The 23,459-nt window shown below is 36.8% G+C and overlaps 1 protein-coding gene across 4 annotated transcripts in view; it reads right to left on the reverse strand.

Moving 5' to 3' along the window:
• Positions 1-18,307, reverse strand: part of LOC113445011 (V-type proton ATPase subunit S1-like protein) — a 31,114-nt gene extending 12,807 nt beyond the window's left edge. Inside the window, exons 1-2 of one of the 4 annotated variants that reach the window (XM_087927105.1) lie at positions 18,082-18,305; positions 1,956-1,996 (exon numbers count right to left, since the gene is read on the reverse strand). In XM_087927105.1, coding sequence (XP_087783231.1) covers positions 1,956-1,996; positions 18,082-18,176 — 136 coding nt within the window. In that variant the 5' untranslated portion in view covers positions 18,177-18,305. Of the gene's footprint in view, positions 1-1,955; positions 1,997-18,081 lie in introns of all 4 variants that reach the window. The other 3 variants (XM_087927107.1, XM_087927106.1, XM_087927108.1) reach the window with 3 other exon arrangements.
• Between the last annotated feature and the right edge of the window lie 5,152 nt (positions 18,308-23,459).

Genomic DNA, 23,459 nt, shown 5'->3' on the forward strand with positions numbered 1-23,459 from the left:
TTGTTTACTGATGATATTGCTCTGATAACTAAAACTAATGATGAAGCAAATGAAATAATTGCATCATTAGCCAAGAAGATAAAAATCAAGCAATTAGGGGAGATAAAGAGATATCTAGGATTGAATATAGTGAGAACACAGAAAGGTTTTAGGATATCTCAGGAAGATAAGATATCTAAATTGCTAATAGATTATAAGATGGAACTTTGTAAGCCTGCAAAGACTCCAATGAGTCAGGATATTTGCAAAATGGATACTCAAAGTCCCAAATGTGATAAGGAACTGTATCAATCTTTGATTGGTAGCTTATCATATATTAGCAATTGGTCAAGGCCAGATATTGTTTTTAGTATTAATCAGCTGGCACGACACAATAATGATCCGCTTCAATGTCACTGGATAGCATTGAAAAGAATCCTAAGATATCTTAAAGGAACATTACACTATGCACTGTATTTAGAACCAAAAGGTGATCTCATATTGAGTGCTTATGCAGATGCTAGTTTTGCAGCAGAAAGAGATACTAGAAAGTCGACTTCAGGAACAGCCATAATGCTGGGTAAGACATTAATTGGCTGGAAGTCTATAAGGCAACAGCATATAAGTTTGTCTACTATGGAGGCAGAATTCTCCTGTTTATCTTTATTGTGTACTGAGTTGATTATGTACAAACAAATGTTGAAGGATATGGGTATAACTGTAAATTACCCTGTAGTTGTACATGAAGATAATCAGGCAGCAATTCAAATGGCCACTAATATTGCAGTTAAAACGAGAAGTAAACATACAGATTTGAGGTATCTTAATGTAAGACAATCTGTACAGAGTAAATTGATACAGCTGGAGTACTGCATGTCGGAGGACAATGTAGCTGATCATTTTACTAAAGCCCAAGGTGCTATTAAGCATCTAGAGAGTTGTGAAAAATATGGATTTAGAATGTAAAGGTTATATATTTATGTCACCCAAAAGGGGAGAATGTTGGGTATATGGATACTCCAACTGGTTTGGGTTGAATAAATATGTAAACCTAGGATTAAGTGTCATGTAGCTTTAAGCAAGAAACTGCAATGTCATTGTGGGTGCGGTTGCAGGCAGCAATATAGGTAGGAGGGGAAACGTAATAGACCCCGGCTTCTGGATGCACCTGGTTTCTGTTCCTGGTCTGCCGCCTGCTGTGCTGGAACGTCTATCTGCTTACTCTGGAAGGCTACTGTGCCAGATACCATTTCAACTGAACACAAGGACTGTTTGCCTGGTGAGCTGAGGATTCAGCGTTGTCCTTGAGATAAAGGTATCGGGAGGAGAAGATTTACAAGCAGATAAAGACATTGTATTTACTGTTAATGGACTTGATAACTGGATGGATATACTGGATAATGATATATGGACTGAATGACACTTCTTAATCTCTGTGTGTATTAAATAACTATTTTAAAACTACAAACAGTGTTTTTGTCTTCAGTGTGTGTATACTCTTGGGCCCACTCTCTCTCTCATTTGCCTGCCTGGCTTGACTGCTGCTGCACACTCTGCTAGGGGGTTTATCCCCAAACACTAACACAGGGTTGTCAAACTCATGTCGTCATGGTTGCATCACATGATGTTTCATGATTTTTTCCCCTTCGCTAAACCACGCATGGGCGTGGCCAGTGTATGACGCGGGCCACAGGCCACAAGTTTGGCAGCCCTGCTCTAAGAACTTTTGCTTCCCTGCTCATCCATTTTTCTTTTGGTGTTGTACATAGCTTGTATCCCTGAACACAGACATCTTTGCTATTAATCACTCCTAAGTTACTGTAGGAATATTTCTGGCAGAACAGGAAGGTTTAAAAAGTTTGAATTAATTAAACTATCTGTTGGTGACCTATAGTCACTTGAAACTCCTTTGTAAATTTTTTGGATTTGTATTTTCCCAGGAAACAACATTTTGCAGGACACAATTAAAGCCTTACCATTTCTCTGGATTAGATCTGGATCAGAGAATACGAACAAACTGCAAAAAAGCAGACACAAAAGTAATATATGAGCAATATTTTTTTTAATTATGCAGGAAGGCAGCATAGATAGTCCTTGACTTACAACCACTATTGAGCCCAAAAATTATGTTATTAAGTGAGAATTTGTTAAGTGAGTTTTCCCCCATTTTACAACCTTTCTTGCCACAGTTGTTAAGTGAATTATTGCAGTTGATAAGTTAGTAATCTGATTGTTAAGTGAATCTGGCTTCCCCATTGACTTTGCTTGTGAAAAGGTTGCAAAATGTGATCACATGATCCTGAGGTGCTGGAAAGGTCATAAGTATGAATCAATTGCCAAACATCTGAATTTTAATCACATGATCATGGGGATGTTGCAGTTCGTAACTATGAAAAACGGTCATGTCACTTTTTTCAATGCTGAAACTTTGAACAGTCATTAAATGAACTGTTGTAAGTCGAGGGCTACCTGTATTTATCACTTTTAATTTGCAATATAACCCAGGAAATAATGTACCTATTTAAAAGTCTAAACATTTTTTTAGGAAAAACATTTCCCATACTCAATTTAGAATTGAGGCTTCCTGTGATACAACTATTGGTAAATCAACAGGTTTGTTAAATATCTATGGAGATTTTCAGTTATTGAGATGATAGTTGTCCCAAAGGTGCTTTTTCAAGAGGCAACTGGTCTGTCTTGCTTTTCTTTTCTTTTCTTTTTTTTGTTTTCTTTGAAGACTTTTGCTTCTCATCCAAGAAGCTTCTTCAGCTCTGACTGGATGGTGAGTAATGGAAGAATTTATATTTCTTGCAGACAGCTGGACTTTTAGAGAGTCATTGAGGCCACTACTAAGGCAGAAGCTTGTCTACCCCAATGATAAACTACCCAGATATAAACTGAGCAACATGGTGTACTCAGCATAATGCAGTGAGACATGCGCAGACCTGTTCATTGGGGAAACAAAACAACCACTTCATAAATGCATGGCATGACATAGGACAACAAACTCATCAGGACAAATTCAGCAGCCCATCTGCATTTAAAACACAAAGGCCACTCTTTTGAAGACAGCAAAGTCCACATTTTGGATAGAGACAACCCAAGTTGAAAGAGACCGTCTATGTCAAAACTGAACAGCCTCTCTCAACAGAGGGATGTGAAACAACATCATCTATCTCCAGTCCTTGCAGCAGTTCCAAGAAGGCTCCACATCCATTTGTACTACTCAGGTGACCCTGAGGACACAGATAAATCTCCAAATGGCATTACGGCTCTCTAAAAAAATCAGGGATGGGATTCAAAAATTCCAGCAACTGGTCTCCTGCCTAGTTGCTAGGTGGGCATGGCCATGGTGGGCGTGGCCTACCAGAACTTCTGGTAGGGCCATTTTTCACCCTCCCAAGGGTCCAGAGGCTTCCTTCTGGCCTCTGGGAGGATGAAAACGGCCTCCTCCAGGCTCTGGAGGCCTCCGGAAGCCAGAAACAAGCCCGTTTCATGACTTCTGGTACTTCCGGGAGGGCCATTTTTTGTCTTCCCAAGGGTCCAGATGCTTCCCTTGGGCCTCTGGGAGGGCAAAAACAGCCTCTCCTGGACTCTGGAGGCCCTCCAGAAGCTGGAAACAGGACCATTTCATGACTTCTGGTACTTCTGGGAGGGCCGTTTTCCCCTCCACGTGGACCCTGCACTTACCTGCATCAAAAATGGGCCACATGGAGACTCCTGGGAGGGAGGGGAGGGGTGAGTGAGGCCAGCTGGTAGGTTCAAATACCAGTTCGGGAAACCAGATGCAAATATAACACCCAGTTCACCCGAACCAGTCCAAACCGGTAGAATCCCACCCCTGAAAAGAATGCAAATGCTGTCTACAAGGAATATAAAGCCTTCCATTCCCCAACCTTCAGTCAGAGCTGAAGAAGCTTCTTGGATGAGAAGTGAAACATCTTCAAAGAAAAACAAGAAAGTTTGGTTGCCTCTTGAAAAAGCACTTTTGGGACAACAGGTTTGTTACAGTAGGTTCATTTTATTTATTTGATATTTACCCAATCTGGTAAGTATTCAGGTAAGTATGGATAAAATTTTAAAAACAAAACCAGGAAAAAAACATTAAATCCATAAATAAAAATCAAGATTCAAATACTCATTTAAGAGATGCTTCTGAAAATTTTCTAAACACCAAGTAAGTGGAGGGCAAATACAACTCATGAACAAATGCATTTCATCATCTCATGCTAAAACAATGGGACTCTGAGAAACATACAAGTCACTGACAGTAAATTAAAATAGACTTTGAGTCTGATAGATACCCCAGAGACTAGTTATTGCATTTAAATAAAACTGTTGCAAAACTCTTCTCTGTTCAGTACATGAAATATAGTAACACCTGGGGACAAGGGAAGTCAAATGAAAAGGGAAAATGTTACTATATTTCATGTTCCCAGGCCAGGTAGTAAAAATATATGCAATGTGTTGGGAACAGCTCAGCCTGCTGCAGCACAAATAAGTACTGTAACCCAGTTGGATGGAACAAACTATGTTTCCTGGTCTATGAAGTGCAGTCTACTTCTGCGTAGGGTTATGGGCTGCAGTTCAGAATCCACTGGATGTGAATGCTTGGGATCCAAATAATGAGGATGATGCCAAAAAGTTAGCTGACTTTAAACAGAACAACGAACGAGCTCTTTGTATAATTGGACTAACACTGAGTGACCAGTAGCTAGTCCATATTCATGGAGAAGAGTCTGCTGCTAGATGTTGGGAGAATTTGAAGATGATTTATGTTCATGACAGTGTAGGTGCACACATACATCTTACACATAAACGTCTTCTGAAAGGTGGAGATATGTTAGCTCATTTGAACTTCATGGAAAGAACTTTTCAAGAGCTACATGAAAAGGAATGGATATTTTCAGAGCTGCATCAAGTTTGCATCATTCTTTCCTCATTGGATGAAAGTTATGATGATTACGTATCTTCACTGGAAGTCCTGACCAGAGATGAACTGACATTGACTGACATAACCGGAAGGCTGTTAGAAGAAGCAAGGAGACGGCTGGATAGGGACCAACCGAGAAAGGAAAAACCACAAGAAGAGGATTTGTCTTCAACTGCCTGTACTGTTAGGAAATGTTTTTCTTGTGGGGCTAGGGGGCATATAGCTAGATTCTGCAAAAGACAGAATACTGGTAATCACTAGAAGGCTAAGAAGAATGTTAGTTTAGCTATGTCTAACAATTCAACTGTAAACCATGATTTGTGGGTTGTTGATAGTGGAGCATCACAGTGCATTACGAAAAATAGAGAGAGGTTTATAACGATGTCCACAAGTAAGCAACATGTATCATTGGCAAATGATGGAAGATGAAAGCGTCTGGTGAAGGTACTGCATATTGTTCTTGTGTAAATGAGCATTTAACTATGTTATATGTACCTAAACTAAAATTTAATTTGTTATCAGTAAGGGCAGTGTGTAGCTCCCTGTTCCCTACTCCTTTCTTGTTCATGGCGAATCAAAAAAATTGATTTATGATCATTTTTTGTTTGAACTGCCCACCTAGCACTTCAAAAGCATGCAAATGCAAGTAGATTAATAGGCACCACTTCAGTGGGAAGGTAACAACATTCTGTATGCCTTTAATATATATAGCTATGATGGCCACATAACCATGGAAAATATCTTCAAACAATGCTAGCTTCCTCGGCCAAGAAATGGAGATGAGCACCACACCCTAGACACAACTGGAGAGGAAAACCTTTACCCTTACTTTACATTTTTATGATATGAGTAGTCCTTGACTTACGAACACAATTGGCCCAAAATTTCTGTTGCTAAGAGAAGCATTTGTGAAGTCAATTTTGCCCCATTTTATGACCTCTCTTCCTACAGTTGTTAAGTGAATCACTGCAGTTATTAAGTTAGTAACATGGTTGCTAAATGAATCTGGTTTCCCCATTGAGTTTCCTTGTAAGAAGACTGCAGAAGCTGATCACATGTCTCCAAGGCACTGCAAATGTCACAAATATGAGACAGTTGCCAAGCATCTGAAGTTTGGTTACGTGGCCACGGGGATGCTGCAACAGTCATAGTTGTTACAAATGTGTAATATGGTCATAAGTCACTTTTTCCAATGCTAAATGAACCGCTGTAAATTGAGGATTACCTGTACATTGCATCACAAGCCATCCAATTAACTTCTAGGTGAATCTTTTGTGCAAGCCCAGTCTGAATGGGGTTCATTTTGCCACGTAAAACCAGAAAATTGAGTTAAGCAAACTGGTAGATCTCTTATGCAAGCCTTACATAGCTAGCTGCAGCAAAAGCTGTTTAATATAGCTGACAAATATTCCCAGCTAGAAAAGCAGCCTGGGTCAAGAGAGGCAGCCAGTTTGAGCTGATGACCGCTTGTCATTTTGATAGTTGTGGCAGTCACTGCACTCAACATTAAATCTGCTGTATGCTAATCTTTTTAGTCAGTATTTAGTATTTAATCGGCTTATCAATTAAAGGTCACATTAGAGATTTGAAGAAAAGCCACACACAAGCTTTCTAGGAAATCCATATTACACCAGCCCAAGTCCACTGGAGTTGGATGGCCAATAAATTTAAGTGGACAAAATGTTTGCATTTTATTAGAGTATCCAAAACATACCCATAGTTATCACTGTGGGTTTGAAAATTTATTAAAATATCTCAAAGCAAACTCATGGATATCACTGAGGGTTTTGAAATTCAGAAGAGCATTGTGCTTCACTTGTCCACACGTTGTTTTTGCTAGACAACAAGTAACTACTTATTAGTTGAAACCCTAGAAATCCAAGAGTTGGTGGATAAATATACTATCTTCCTGAAATTCCTGTTGCTACCTATTATTATTATTATTATTATTATTATTATTATTATTATTATTATTATTATTATTATTATTATTATTATTATCCTATAGGCCATATCAACGTACAGGTTCAAACACATATTATCAATAAAATTCCAAATAAACTGTTTAAAGTGAGAGTAGGGAAAATACAATAGTTATAAGATAAAATACAATAGTTTAATACATGAATATGTAAAATAAAAGAAAATGACACAAAATTATATTTCTGTATCATTCCTGCAATCTACCCCAATCAGCCCCACCAATGCCAATCTTTTCAATTCAATTCCTAATATGCAGTAGTGGTCATATAGGACTATAGATCCTTCATGAAACTTAGAGCCTATAAAGTTGTTTTTAATAAGTACACATTCATGCTTTAGCTACGTAATTCTATATGGAACAAGATAACTGAAAATCCACAACATGCAGCAGAGTTAAAACTAATATGATTAACTAAGTTGGCTTGAATTGTCAAAGAAGACATGTCCAGAGCATCTGACTGAGCACATAATGGTTTATTCCCAATGGTATATTGAGAGACTTGGGACACTGAGAACAGAGTTTCTGCCAAGACAATGTTCAGATAAGAGACAGCAGAGCCCACAACTGGATAGTGGGCAGGGCAAGAGACTCAGAAGACAACCTAATTTCTCAGGCTGTACAGGAGACAGAGAAATTTCATGCAAAATTCTGTCAATATAGCTTTACAGTAAAGACACATATTGAGTGCACTATTGGAAATGCGGTTTTCTCATCCTGTGGGATGAAATAATCTTCACCTTGTTGTTGGTCTTGGGTGATGAATCTGGATTTGGGTAATCTTATTCTGTATGTAAAGGGTTTCCATATATTGAGGAGATTTCTTATAGTTTTGATATTTGTTAATTTCCTAAGCAAAAGAGATGCTTAGTCAGTTTCAGCCCAAATATCAATATGAGTGGAAAAGATAAAGCAGTCTTGTTTTTTTATTGCTTGGGGTCCCTGACTGGGAGTTGGCAAGTGGTCTGAATGACAAGGGTGATCTGAGGGTCTTGACTTTTTACACTGTGAAAATTTTTACATTGTGAAAATACTAAACACTCACAAATTATGTGAACATGTTTATTTATACAGTATTGCCCCAAGAAAGTTTAGTGCACCACTAAATAACTGTTTTAAAATAGCTGATTTCAGGATTGATGCTTTATAGAAAATCACCAGAAAATGAAACTGCTCTTCATGCCAAATTAACAATGTTCTTCTCTCCACAGAAAAATACATCCAGCACTAAATATGCTTTCAGGTGAAATATACATAGCACATAATTGTGCAAGCAACCTAATAGCAAGAGGAATTTACAAGCCTTTTCCACACAGAAATAATTAGCAGCCTTTCTACTTGGAAAGCAGGTAATAAATGTGTAGAGTTGTAATTGCAGGAATGCCCTTATCTTGGATGGCAAACCTCAGAGAAAGAATGTTTCCAAGCAAATACAACTCAGGCAAACAAAGTCATTAATGTAAAGGAGGATTAGAGAGAGGAAGTAAACATATGTTGGACTTTGACTAGAGATCATTAATTGTGTTAGTTACTATGCTGAACAATAACAAAAGTCAAGCAGAAACCAAAGTTAACCAATGTTGGAGGATTACTAAAAATGTGTATAAATGCAAGACTAGACTCCAATAAAGTTCATCATGATTCAGTTGATCATGATCAAACACCTCAACTGCCTCGTCATTACAACATAAATGGACCACAAAGAAACTTTAATTTGCTCATTGGAGCATTCTGACCTTATGGAAATAAGATTAGCACATTCACCATTGAAGCAAAGACTAGGGTCACATTGAAAAGCTCCTCCTAATATGGTACATGCAGAATAACACCTTCTCCATCCTTCCACAGCATCTACTTTTTTATTTATTTATTTTATTTTATTTGCTTCGTCATTTGCTTACAAGATAATAAGTATAAGTAAAAACATAGTTATGAATACATGGATACATATAACAAAAATAAAAGAAACAATAGGACAGGGACGGTAGGCACATTGGTACGCTTATGCATGCCCCCTACAGACCTCTTAGGAAAGGGGTGAGGTCAATAGTAGACAGTCTAAGGTTAAAGTTTTTGGGGTTTGGGGAAAAAACTACAGAGTCAGGCAGAGTATTCCAGACATTGACCACTACATTGATCTACAGATATAGTATCAAGGACTACCAGAATTTCATGTATCCAGGTGTACACATGAAAGCCCTTACTTATATCATAGACTGACAGAATGACTATGGATGGAGCACTTCAATGTGACTTTACTCCAGTGGTGGGATTCAACATTTTTACTACTGGTTCTATGGGCATGGCTTGGTAGGCATGGTAGGGGAAGGTTACTGCAAAATCCCATTCCCTCCCCACCCCACTAACCTACTTTCCAGTTCCGTTCTCCTGCGCAGGGCAACAAAAGAAGACTCAGCCGATCAGCTGGGACTCAGGAGGCAGAAAATAAATGGGGGCAGGGCCAGTCAGAATTTGCTGCTTCTCCGAACTACTCAAAATTTCTGCTATCAGTTCTCCAGAACTGGTCAGAACCTGCTGAATACCACCTCTGCTTTGCTCCCTATTCATACATAAACAGTCAAAACATTTGATCTAGGAACATCTAATATATTTGCATGCTTGTGTGGTTTTTAGAAGAGATTATATTCAGTATCTAAATATATTTGCCAGAAATATGTAATCAAGCAACAAATAACTGTCGTTCAAAACATTTGCAGGATCATTATAGATTGCAGAAAGAGCCAGACAATATTACCCGAGTTCTTTCTCTTTTATATTTTGGTTCACAGAGAAAATGATCAAAATATACAGAACACATCCAGATTTTCATAGAACTTTTTCAAAAAAATGAAAAACAGACACATGAGTCTTCAAGAGCAACAGCCATGTGAAAAAGCTACCCCATTCTTTCTCTAGCAGTGGGGGGAGGGGAGGGAGAGTATTTCAGATCTTCTAAACAGTCTTTTTCCCCTGAATGCAAAAGATGTAACTCCCCAGATATGTTTCCCTTCACAGAGAAAAAAACAGAGAAGAAGCAATTTGAAACAAAAAACATTGGTACAACAAAGGTTAAGTATTTCTTTCCCACCAGTGGATAGTTCTAGTCTCCAAAAGCAATATCCCGAAATATGGAAACACCAAGTACTGAGTACTCAAGGTATCAGTGGCTATTCAACAAAATATCTTATAATGGCACCAGAGGTGGTTCTGACAGGTTCTGGAGAACTGGTAGTAGAAATTTTGAGTAGTTTGGAGAACTGGTAAATACCACTTCTGGTTGGCCCTGCACCCATCTATTCACTGCCTCCCTAGTCCCTGATGATCAGAGTCCCAGATGATTGGCTGAGTCTTCTTTTGTTGCCCAGGACAACTGAGCTGGAAAGCAGGTTAGTGGGATGGGGAGGGAATGGGGATTTTACAGTATCAGAATTTTACAGGATTTCCTTCCCCTGAGTGGAGTGGAAATGGAGATTTTACAGTATCCTTCCCCTGCCACATCCACCAAGCCACACCACGCCCATCAAGCCATGCGCACAGAACTGGTAGTAAAATTTGAATACCACCACTGAATGGCACCCATCTAGCCACAATGCCACCTTATTGCCAAGAATGATCACTGTATACAGAGAATTGAAAGACCTTTGAACAATGGCATGGCAGTGACTTTGGCATGATAAGGCCATGCTCTTTTACTATAAAGAAGCAACATGCAGTATATACATCCATTTAATTAACAGAATTGCCTCTTCTTCCTGAATAGGACAAAGATTCTGGCAGGAACCACATTGGTATTTTTAAACTGAAGTGTCAAAGTCTAATTGTGTTTATCTACATATATCTGGACTCTTTCCACTTTTTTTATAATACAGAAAAAACATTTGAAGCTCCAAAGCCCATAAATCTACCTAATACAATGAAGAATCTGATGGTGCAAACATATAAGTTCCCAACTGCCTTTTATGACAAAGAATGATTTGTTTTCTAAAATCACATTTACCAATTCAAGTGTCAGTAAATGAAAAAAGATGAAAAAACGCTACTGAAACTTCATAGGAAGAAAATGTTAAGTAAAAAAACTGGGAAAGTTTTCTGGCTTGCAGATGTTCATATTTTTTAAGTGGGCTCTCTATAATATTTCTTAATTTAAAATGTTGTGTACCTCTTAGCCCATGCAAAATGGTTCACAATAGTAAGAACTTTAAGCTTAACCACCAAGAAACATAAAATAGTATCCCAAAAGCAGCAAGAAAAGACATTTAAAATATTTAAATCAGAAGTAGATAACAAACTGAAGGCCTCTGAACTTCCAGAGAGTTAGTGAGGAAATGAGTTCTAGAATTGTGGTACAGCTGTCAAATATTCTCCAGTCCTGGACATAGCCATTTTTAACAAAAAGAACAAGTTCATGTTGTGAGATTGATCAGCCTTCCCTAGAAGTCTATATTAACCCCCAGGCTTTTTAAAAAAATTATTTTAAATTTTAACTTTATTAAATTGAAATAAAAAACCCTGCATCACTAATAGACAAAGATGAGTCGTGTGAAGGGTGAAGAAAGAAAACCTAGATATATTGTAGTTATTAAAATAAACTTAGCATGACAAAAAAAATAGAAAAATATTTATTAATAATTAGAGGTAACAATTTTTATTTAATTTTATCCTTAAATTTATTAAATCTAAATCATACAGCAATGTAGTACATCATCTTCTCACTTTTAGAACACAATGGCTTTTCAAAAAAAGAAAAAACCAGAGTACTTTTTTTAAGTATGAAAACCCAACTCAATAAGGACAAATCTCTTGATAGGATGACAAATTCCATGTTTATGTGGAAAGCATTTATATTATCTATCTTCACATTAAGATCCATATGTATAATATCAGTTCTCAAAATTGTACTGACATATGTAGTCATACAGTTATTTGAAACCAATCAAAGCTGTAGCACAAATCATAGGAGTAGCTGTCCAAACACATCTAAGTACCACCAGGTTAGAGAAGGCTGGATTAAACTTTTGTCATTTTTATTTTTATCACCAGAATCATAGGTGCAGTGGAATCCCTCTGTATCTTCTTTGATTTCTGTTATCTACCATGTCTTCTTCTCTTCGTGCTATGTTTTCTCATGCCCTTTATATGTGTGTTTTATGTGCACAGTATCTACACCAGAGCCTACATGTATAAAAAAGATGATGAGGAGAACAGAGAGAGAGAAATTTAATTTTTAAATAATGTTAAATATCACGGTATCATTATTTTCGCCTCCACCTATTTTATATTTTTTAAAATATTCCCCCACCCTGACATATGCAATTCAAAAGCTAGTGCAATCCTCAGACAAATGAAATGTGTGCACCTTTGTTACACAGAGTGTCCTTGAGTTATGATAGTAGTTGGGATCAGAATTTCCAGTGCTAAACAATGCGGTCATAATGACAAACTTATGTGACCACAATGCTTAGCAATGGCAATCCCTGAAATACTTGTCATTAAGGAGTCACTAAGCGAACACCACTTCACATCTTCCTGCTGGCTTCCAACCATCAAAGTCAGTGGGGAAGTTGGCAGGAAATTGCAAGACCCAAACAGCTTGCAAGCCGCCCCGCAGGCAGGTAAGTGGCTGCTGCTGGCGGAAGAAGAGAGTGTGCAGATGGTCAAGGAAGCACAGTGTGCATATGCCATGGCTTGGGCTGGTTGCTATTGGGTGGGGGAGGCATAGTGCAGGCTTAATAAGAGTGTTGTGGTTCACTGGCAGCGGGTGCAGACAGCAGAGGTCTCTGACAGTGAAGACGAAAGGGAACCAGTTAGGGAGTCTGGCGAGGACTTGGACAAGGGTCCTGCATCTGATGCAGGGATTGGGCCAGGACTATCTGAGAGTGGGTGCTGCCTTCAGAGCCTTTGAAGTCTGGCAGCAAAGCAGAGGACCCCGGGGAGTCTGTTCCCAGTACACGTGTGCGCAGGGCTGATAGAAGGAGAGAGCAGCTGAAGCAGGAGGGGTGACTCAGGAGTAAGGCTGGGAGGTGATTGCCCTTCCCCTAAGGGATAAAAACCAGACCTCGGGAATGTGCTCTTTGCAGGAAGCAAAGAAGTTCACTAGACTCTGATTCCCCATTCAAGCCCTGCAAACTCTGATTTGTCTTTGCTGAAACTTCTGTCGGTTGATATTTCTCAGTAATAGGACTTCAGTTTCTTGGCAGCCTTTTACAATCCTGAAAGGCGTGCTCTTATCTCAGACAATTAAGTTTAATGAGTTTTGTCTGGGAATACAAAGAATTCTCAGTGTCACATTAAAAAAGGTTTGCTTTTACACATAGTTTGTGTTTTTTTTAATTTGAACGAAGCCTGGGCCAGAACAAAGGTTTGGAGATGGTGCACAAGGGAAGTTTGTGTGAGTGTGGTGAGGATTGAAGTGGCCAGTTGGTGAGAGAGGGTGTGCATGGATATACAAGTGACCAGGAAGGGGGTATAAGTAGTCAGGAAAGCTTGCACAAGTGTAGTTAAGCAGGGGTAGGATTCAAATTTTTTAACAACCGGTTCTGTGGGCGTGGCTTAGTTGGTGGGCGTAGCTTGGTGGTCATGTTATTGGCTGGGCGTGGCCAACTCAATATCACTCACATCAAGGCATGCATCTCCTCACCTGGCCTCTCATGACTGTGGGGATGCTGCAACAGTTGTAATGTGAAAAAGTCACTTTTTTCAGTGCCATTGTAACTTTAAATGGTCACTCCACACAAGCAAAGTACCAGGAGGGGAAAAAAACTCCAGAGAAGTTCCTGAGACAGGAAGTCTAGTCCTGCCAAGAATGTAATAAGGGTTAAAAGAGAGGCAGTTTCTGTAAGCAACACCAGAATGTTTCCTTCCTGCCTTCCTTACAGGATTAGGCCAGTAATTTCTTCTAACAACCAGTTCTCCGAACTGCTTAGAATGTTAACAACTGGTTCTAGTGAATAGGTGTGAACTGTTAGAATCCCACCCCTGTAGTTAGGCCCTGGGAGGTTGCATAAGAATGCACTGATGGTGGAGAGGCATGTCACAAGTGTAGGGGGGCTCAGGGGGGCTGCTGCTGGATGGGGGAGTATACATGAGGATGTGCACAAGTGCTGGGAAGGCACAGCATGAGCACAGCCAGGGTCATAGAGGCTGTGCAAGAGTGTGCAGGTGACCAGCAAGGCACAGTACAACTCCCACAGGACTAGGGAGAAGGCAAAGGTGGGGCAGACTTACATGAGCAACTTGTGGCATTCCCTGCCAGCTTAAATACTGACTTTGCTTGCAGAAAGCCAGCAGGGAAAGGCACATGAATCACATGACCACAGGGCGCTGCACATCATAAGTGTGAGCCAGTTGCCAAATGCCTAGATTGAATATTTTTTGAATAACTCATAATTTGTCACTCCATTTTCTCTGTCAACTGCAATTACCTTTTCTGTGATCATTCACTTTCAGATCCATACTCCACATGCATCATACAGTCTAATATTCACTGCAAATCATTCATAGTCTCAGCCAACAACAGAGAATCATCTGCATATAATAGTATAAATGTATTAATGTCTAACACCTTATGGTTTTATGTCACCACATACATTTCTTACACTTTATTATACATTTATGTATAAATGCAATAAACATCCAAGGAAGGACACACAGACTTTTCTCTTATTCCCTTCTCAGTTCATTAAGGAATTCCATTTATTTTAATATATGTTTTACTTGCATCAGGTACTACTTTTATCTCATTCATCAATGAATTTTCAACTTTGTATATGTGCAAAATATTACACAGTAAAAACCCAGTCAACTTACTATATGGTCTCTCTAAATCCTTATACAGCAAACTTTTTCACATTCATGTTTCACAAATACGTGCTACAGGGAGGGGACAAGTAAAATCTATCTTTACATGCTTTACCTGGAGTAAAGCCACACTATCATTCACAATTTTTGCTCCTTGTTACTTCTCATATTTTGTGAATACAAATTTTGAAAGCTACCTTCATAATTCCACTTAACAAACTAGCTTTTGTTTATATCGGGGTGTCAGATGCGTAATTACGGGACAGATGTGTCTCACGCTGGCCACCCCTACCCCCAGTTTAGCGAAGGGGGGGAAATTTGCAATATGTCACATGATGATGTGTCATTGCAAATTTGACACCCCTGGTTTATATCCTTGCTATGTTTACCTTTATTTATAAAAGCAATATTCTTCTAAGCATCAGAGAGATCCACTCCCCATATTAATTGATAGCCATTCCTTAAACAAGCCATGTTTATATTTTAGTTTCCAATTATATAATCTACACCTGCAGCCCTAGCGTTTTCAACTTTCTCACACTATTTGACTTCATTTTCGTGTTTTTTTCTTGAACATTTACATCATTTATTTCAAATCTTTAACTCATTACTATAATTCTCATGAAAATTGTTATACTATTTCCAGTATTACTATTTCATCCTCAATCATTTCAGTACTTTTTTAAAAAATTACATTTACACCATAGAAGATTCCTGTTTCAGCTCTAACCAAAATAGCATATCACTTTCATTTAAAATTGATTATATGCCATCAAGTCATTGTCAGCTCTTAGCAACCACACAGAAAATTTTACTCTATGATTCTATTAAAATTACATTATATTTTCTCTGCCCCTATTCCTATTAACTATGCCTTGAACTATTTGACTATATTGTTTCCATCTATCTTTTTCTTTACATATTAAATACATAATGTAAAAATCGACTTAGTTTTATTTACCTAAAGACACCTTTTGATTTTAATGGGGTTTGTGGTAGAAAAAAGAATATTATGCTAATTAAATTACTTAGTACTTCATTAAATTTAAATTAATCATGGATGGGAGTCCATATGAAACCATGCCTAGAGAAATCAAGCCAGGGTACCTTCTGGCCACTTTCTTATTCAACATCTTAGTGACATTTTGTGCACTTTTTAAAATCTATGTTGATGACAGAAAACTTGCACTGTTGATATATCTAAATGATATAATTCTTCTATAGTATAACTCTTCTATGCTAGATGCAAAATCTTTTGGAAATGTTGGGCATTTACTAAAGACTGAAAGTATTATCTTATGATAAGTTAGTCACAAGAACTGTTGGAGGAGGGAACTAAGGTGCCAAACTGCACAAATGCCATTGAATAGGATGAGCTGTCAGTACCTGGGAATATTGCATCTGGCTATACAAGCCATCAAATTAAAGGGTAAGCAGGTTAATAGAATGGATATACCTCTGGTGGAATACAAATGGGCCCTGTGATCAAATGTGATCAAATGCATAAACCAAATGTCTATACAAAATTTTGAACACATCACAGATAAGGGGTTTAGCATGACAACTATTTTTATAGTATTGACAGTTATAATGTGGGAGAACCTAGAATCTAAATGTTCATTTCTTAAGCCTGGAAATCAGGACCTATTTGGAGACCTTTACCAACTAGCATCTTTCAATACTGCTTAAAACAAAACGTGCCCAAACTCTGCTTTCCTGAAATGTGGCTACAAGAGTAGCTACCTATATTTTCTGTAAAGAAAGGCATTAACATTTAATGCTGATGATGCAGAAAATTAAGTTTCATTATACTTGAGTTTGGCCAAATATGTTACAACTCAGATCCATGATATTTTAATGTAAACTGACTTCATGTAACGTAGGACAACAAAAAGACCATTAATTATGAAGTATTTTCCCCAAATAAAATCATTCAGATATTGGAGACCACAACAGCAATAGATACCAAAGTATAGAATGGACACCATAATCACCTCCAGTATCCACTTATGATTTGGAGACCGTGCATAGGGAAAACATTGTCAGAAGAATTTAGTATCAACAGATTTTTTTTCATTTTTCATTCATAATAATTTTTCTTAGAAAAAATAATAGACTGGATAGGTTTGCTTGCCATTCAAATTCTACAGGATGGTACTGTTAATCTTTATGTCAATGGTGCTTTATTACACACAGGCAGAATTACAAACTAACAAGGTCCACACAGGGGAGCATAAAAAATACCAACTCCCTTCTACAGACAAGAGAATTTCTTCCCAAAATATCACTTTGCCAATCACTTTTGCAACAAATCAGTTACCACCTTTAAGACTGCCCATGCCATGCCCTAAGGATTATTAAATGGCAAGAAAGATGAAAGCTATATTACATCTCATTCTGATCCTAATTACTTCATGAGCCCAGAACTGGAAAAATCCTGCATTCCACAGACTTAAATATATGTCTAGAAATACTTTCCTAAAAGTGGACAGGTTTTTGAAAACAAATTTAATGCAATAAGTCATTACAAATTACTCATATGGCTTTTTCCCTTGCTTGCATTTATGAGCCAATAATTAAATTAAATTAAATATCTAGTAACTTTAATTCATCTCTTTGCCAAACTACAGATCTATACAATTAGACACAGATTAATAAACACCTGTCCATTACCCTCCACCCCCGCACCCCACCAAAGGCACAGCTATGAGCCTCCTCATCTTAACGTGTCCTGTATTTTAATGGTGAAACAAAGCACATCTCTCTGTGCAACTATTTTTCCTTCTATAATTGTAACTTTCTTCAACTCAAACCCCTGGGGAAATATTTGGGGTTGCTTTATGTTGCACAAATAAAATTGTGTACAGGGAACAAGAATGAGATTGCATATTTTCGGGTAAACCTGAATTTGCATCAAAATTTGTACTATAAGCTTCATTTCATCTTTTTAAATTTCTTTTTTCAGTGTCATCAGCACTGTGTTTTACACCTACACTATTTTATTTATATCTCTGTTATTAACAGTGCAGAAGGAAAGAAAATGAAACCATCATGGCAAAAGAGAAATGCAACAGAGACTAATCTCTCTCATAGCTTTGGGTTTTAAGTATAGGGTTGTACACAACAGGACTGTTTATTTTCCCATATATAATAGTTTCATCAAGAGAACTTCTATTGATGTTGACAGCTGTTTTTAAGTAAATAAGATCAGCATTTTGAATGTTGAGACTATTTGCCTCTCTGTGATTAGTACGTCAAAAAAACCCTCCCTAATCATCAACACCTGAATGAACAATCTACTAATATGGTTATTACCTTTTCCAAAGCACAAACATAAACCTTTTATTCATCTGCCCCCACACTTTATGCACACACTCATAAAATCACTGACCTCCTTTCCATTCTTCCAGGGATTTGGTCCATAGATGATGAAAATCTTACGCAGAAAAGGAGAAATAAAAATCTAAAAATTGCACTGCTTTCCATTGAGAAATAAATCAGACCTTCCAGACCCAGCACATCTGTTCATGTGTAGCAAAGAAACAAGAGCCAGTATTTTCAGCAGCCAGAGATAGACAGCCAAGCCAACCAATAGGAAGCAGTGCTCAGTACCATCTGAGCTGTCATGTAGTCTCTATGCAAAATAAGAGGCTGTCTTAGACATTTTCTACTGAACGTGCAGTCACCTTCCTTTTGTGCTTTAAAATTCACATCAAAGGATTAGATACAGTTGAATATTTGAAAAACAACTAAGACCACAGATAGATTTTAACAGAAATCTATTTTAATGCTAAAATAGCTGTCTACATTAAGGCTACATGACAGCAGCATGATGCTCATTCTTGGATGCACGGAATTAAAATATAAGTTATGGGATCACTGGATTGTTTCTTTAGCTATATATATATTTTTCTACATTGGAGATTATCAGGAAGAAAATTTTCATAAAAGTGGGTTTTTAAAAATGAATACAAACATAGAATTGATTCAATTGAGAAAGCAGAACTGTTCCACACAGAATTTTTTGGAGGGAGAGAAGGAGAGGCAGAAAAGGAGGTTTCATTAATTGAACCTCAAGAGGAACAAATGGAGATTGGAAAAGAAGAAGGTGCAGTAGGTGGACAGGTGGATATTAAAGATCAGCGTGAATCAAGACCCACGAGAGTGGTCAAATCTAAATATAAAATATAACCATGGAAGAGAAAAAACTGATTACAATGAATATAAATGGACTGAATTCAGCTGCTAAGAGAAGGAAGATTTTTCATAAATTAAGGAAACTAAAGTTTGATATAATTTGTCTACAAGAAGTACATATTAAAAAGCAACATGAACAATTGTTAGTACAACCAAAATTAGGGAAATTGTTTACTTCTCTGACTCAATGTAAGAAAAGAGGGGTGGTTTTATATATTAAAGAGGCTATCCCAGCAAAACTGATTTATACAGATGAAGATGGGAGAATATTAATGGTGGAAATAATGGACAACAATAGAAAGATACTTTTGACTGCAATTTACGCCCCGAATGATAAACAGGAAGAATTTTATAAAAAATTACATACAAAGATGGCTGGACTGGACTATGTTAATATAATTATGATGGGAGACTTCAACGGAATCGTGGACAATAAACTTGATCATATTGCAACAGCAGCAAAGTATAATAGAAAAACTCTTCCTAAATCCTTTTTTAAAATGATAGATGAATTAACTCTAAAAGATATATGGAGAGAAAGAAATGTTAAACTTAAGCAATATACGTTCTATTCAAATAGACATTTATCATGGTCCAGACTTGACATGATTTGGATCTCAACAGACTTAATATCTAGCGTTCAAGAAGTAAATATTGAAACAAGTACTTGGGCTGATCATAACCCATTGACAATCAAATGGAAGGGACAAAAAAAAAGATCAAGATGGACATTAAATAATACTATCTTAAAGGAGAAAGAATTTATACAATGGATGGAGAAAGAATTGGCTTTTTTTTTTAAAGAAAATAGAAAAGAAGACACTTCAATACAGAATGTTTGGGATACAATGAAGGCTTATGCCAGAGGCTTGATAATAGACTATACAAGAAAAAAGAATATTAGGAAAAGGCAAGCTTTTAAAGCCTTGGAGGATGAATATAAAAGACTCGAAAAAGAACTGCAGAAAATGCCACAGAAAAAAGACGTTAAACTGAAACTGGATATAACTAAACATAAAATGGACTTAATAGAGAAAGAAGAACTGGCACAGAAAATTAGGAATGCCAAACAGAATTATTTTGAAGATGCAAATAAGCCAGGTAGATGGCTAGCATATAAGTTGAGAAAGGAGAAAGAGTCGAGGAAAATATTGCAGTTAATAGATGACCAAGGTAAAACTTGTCATGGCAGCAAAGAGAAAATACAAATTATTCATGATTTTTACAAACATTTATATAAGAAAGAAGATATTGATGAGGAGAAAATTAAACAGTACTTGCAGAATGCAAATCTACCTAAGATACCTAAAGAGATTGAAGAAATGCTAGAAAGCAATATAACAATGATGGAGTTAAGCCAAGCACTTAAGAAACAAAATAATGGAAAGGCACCAGGTCCAGACGGGTTTCCTGTAGAATTTTATAAAACCTTTCAAGAATCACTGTGTATTCCATTGTTAGAAGTTATGAATGAAGTTATGTTAAAAAAGACGATACCTAAAACATGGTCAGAGGCCTATATTACACTTATTCCAAAAGAGGAGGCGGACCTACTTCAAATCAAGAATTATAGACCGATTTCTTTATTAAATGCAGATTATAAAATCTTTGCCTCAATATTAGCAGAAAGACTTAAAAAATACTTGAATAACTTTATTCATCCAGACCAAAATGGGTTCTTGCCAAAGCGACAAATTAGAGACAATATGAGAGTAATTCTGGACACCTTGGAATACTATGAGGCACATCCTGAAAAGCAAATGGCTTTGATATTTTTAGATGCTCAAAAGGCATTTGATAACGTGAATTGGAGATTTATGTTACTTTTAATGGAACAGATGGGCTTTGCTAGAAGATTTATTCAGGCAATAGAAGCAATTTACAATGAACAAACAGCTAAGGTAATGATGGAGGGAGAATTTACAGATCCTATTAATATAAGAAAAGGCACAAGACAAGGTTGTCCTCTTTCTCCCTTGCTATTTGTATTGACTTTGGAAGTGTTGAACAGAAATATCAGAGAAGATAAAACTATAAAAGGAATGAAAATTAAGAAGGAAGAATTTAAACTACAAGCTTTTGCAGATGACCTAGTCTTTATCTTGGAAGATCCTATAGAAACAGCCTTGAAGCTGTTGGAAAAGATAGAGGCATATGGGGAGGTGGCCGGTCTGAAAATAAACAAAGATAAAACAAAGATTTTGTCAAAGAATATGTTGCTAAGACAAAGAGAAGAACTGGCAGAATTGTTAAAAATCCAAGTTACAAATAAGGTTAAGTATTTGGGGATATATTTGACGCCAAGATGTAGTACATTAAAGGAGAACAATTATACTAAACTTAAACAACAGATAGCCCAAGATCTGAAGAAATGGGAAAACCTACAATTGTCATTAATAGGAAGGATTTCAACAATTAAGATGAATATTCTACCCAGAATTTTATTTTTGTTCCAAACAATACCAATTAGGCTTGGAAAAGACTATTTTGAGGATTTAAACAAAATTGTTTTGAAGTATATATGGCAAGGCAAGAAAGCAAGGATAAAGTTAAAGCTTTTACAGGATGCCAGATCTAGAGGAGGGTTTGGCCTGCCTAATTGGGAGTTGTACTATCAAGCTGCAAATTTGATGTGGGTTAAAGAATGGATAACATTAAGGAAAACTAGATTGTTGACATTAGAAGGTCATGATTTGTTGTTGGGTTGGCATGCTTTTTTATGGTATAAGGGAACCAAAACACAGGGGTATTTTAGAAGACATTATATACGGGAGTCTCTGTGGTTAAATTGGGAGAAGACAAAAAAACAATGTTACTTGAAAATTCCAGTTTGGTTATCGACGATAGAAGTATTTTCTTACCCTATAATTTATAAAAAGGAACAAACAGTTAGCTATGGGGAATTACTAGATGAAAAGGGTGAACTTAAATCGATACAAAAATTAGAGGAACAAGGTATACAGATGAATTGGTTTTCATATTTGCAAATACATTCAAAGTATCATGAGGATTCCAAAACAGAGGGATTTTATGATAAACAAACTGATTTAGATAAGATTTTGATGGGTACTGATGAAAAGGTGATTAAAAAATTATATGGTTACTTATTGGAAATTAAGCTGGAGGAAGAACAAGTTAAAGAAACTATGATTGCCTGGGGGAGGAATTTTGGATATGGGATTGACTTAGAGAAATGGCAGAAATTATGGTTGCAAAACTATAAAATGACAATGTCTACAGCCTATAAAGAAAATTTGTATAAGATGTTTTACAGGTGGCATTTTCCCCCGACAAGGATAGCAAGAATGTTCAAGAACAAATCCGAAAAATGCTGGAAATGTCATCAGAAACCTGGTTCATACTACCATATGTGGTGGACTTGTGAGGATGCTAGAAAATATTGGACTAAAATCTACATGTGGTTGTAAAAAATGACAAAGAAGCACATAGACTTGAAACCGGAGCTTTTCTTATTGGGAATCTTACCAGATGTTTATAGTAAAGAGTTGAAATATTTGATTGTAAATGTATTGACTGCGGCTAGGATTGTATTTGCAAAAAATTGGAAAAATGAGAAAATTCCATTGCAGGAAGAAGTTATAAAGAAAATATTGGAATGTGCTGAGATGAGTAGATTGACTTTTGAAATCAGAGAGCAAGAAGATAAACAATTTTATATAATTTGGGATCTTTTCTATCAATGGCTGAATGATGAAATACAAAAATAGAATATTTGAAATGTTAGACAATAAGGAATAATATTGATTTCATTTTTCTTTTCTCTTTTTTGGTATTGGATATTATATTTATATAATGGTTTTCTTTTTCTTTTTTTCTCTTATTTAGGATAGAACTGGCACGATTATATGATTTGTTTTAGAATAAATTACTTAAAATATAGTTATCTCACAAAGGCATGATCGAATAAAAGTATAGTCAAACTTCTTTTTCTTTAATAATATGATGATTTATAAGTTCGTATTGACAATAAGAGTTATTATATAAGGTAATTGCAATTGTGACTATGAAGTGAATGCACAAAACTGATGAACCAACCGACTCACTGCTTGTATATAAATATGGGAGAGCTGATGTTTTTATGTTTTGTCTGTTTGTTTGTATGTTAAAAAACAATAAAAATTTTAAAAAAAATGAATACAAACTATAGGGTATATGTCTTGCACAAAACAACTGAATAGCAAGGTGTTCAGAAAGGGCCAGTAAAAAGATTATTTCTATATTCTCTTCATGGACTAGGGCAGCTGGCACTTACATAGCTTCACTTTCACTTTCCATGGTCTATCTGCATCCCTGACTAGCAAACAAAAGCTTTCTACGGTCTCCTGTTAAAATCTATCCATTCGCATCACCTATGAGCAAAATGGACAATATATCTGGGCTTGCCAAGATGATAAAATCAACAAGTCTCTCTCTCTCTCTCTCTCTCTCTCTCTCTCTCTCTCTCTCCCTCCCTCCCTCCCTCCCTCTCTCTTTCTCGGATATGGCCATCTAACAATTTACATTATTAATTAATAAATATCTGGATGGGATTCAGAAAATATACGAAAAATG

The sequence above is a fragment of the Pseudonaja textilis genome, chromosome 2, assembly GCF_049901715.1.
Source record: "Pseudonaja textilis isolate UNSWEBS1 chromosome 2, rPseTex1.2, whole genome shotgun sequence".
In the NCBI taxonomy this organism is placed as follows: Eukaryota; Metazoa; Chordata; class Lepidosauria; order Squamata; family Elapidae; genus Pseudonaja; species Pseudonaja textilis.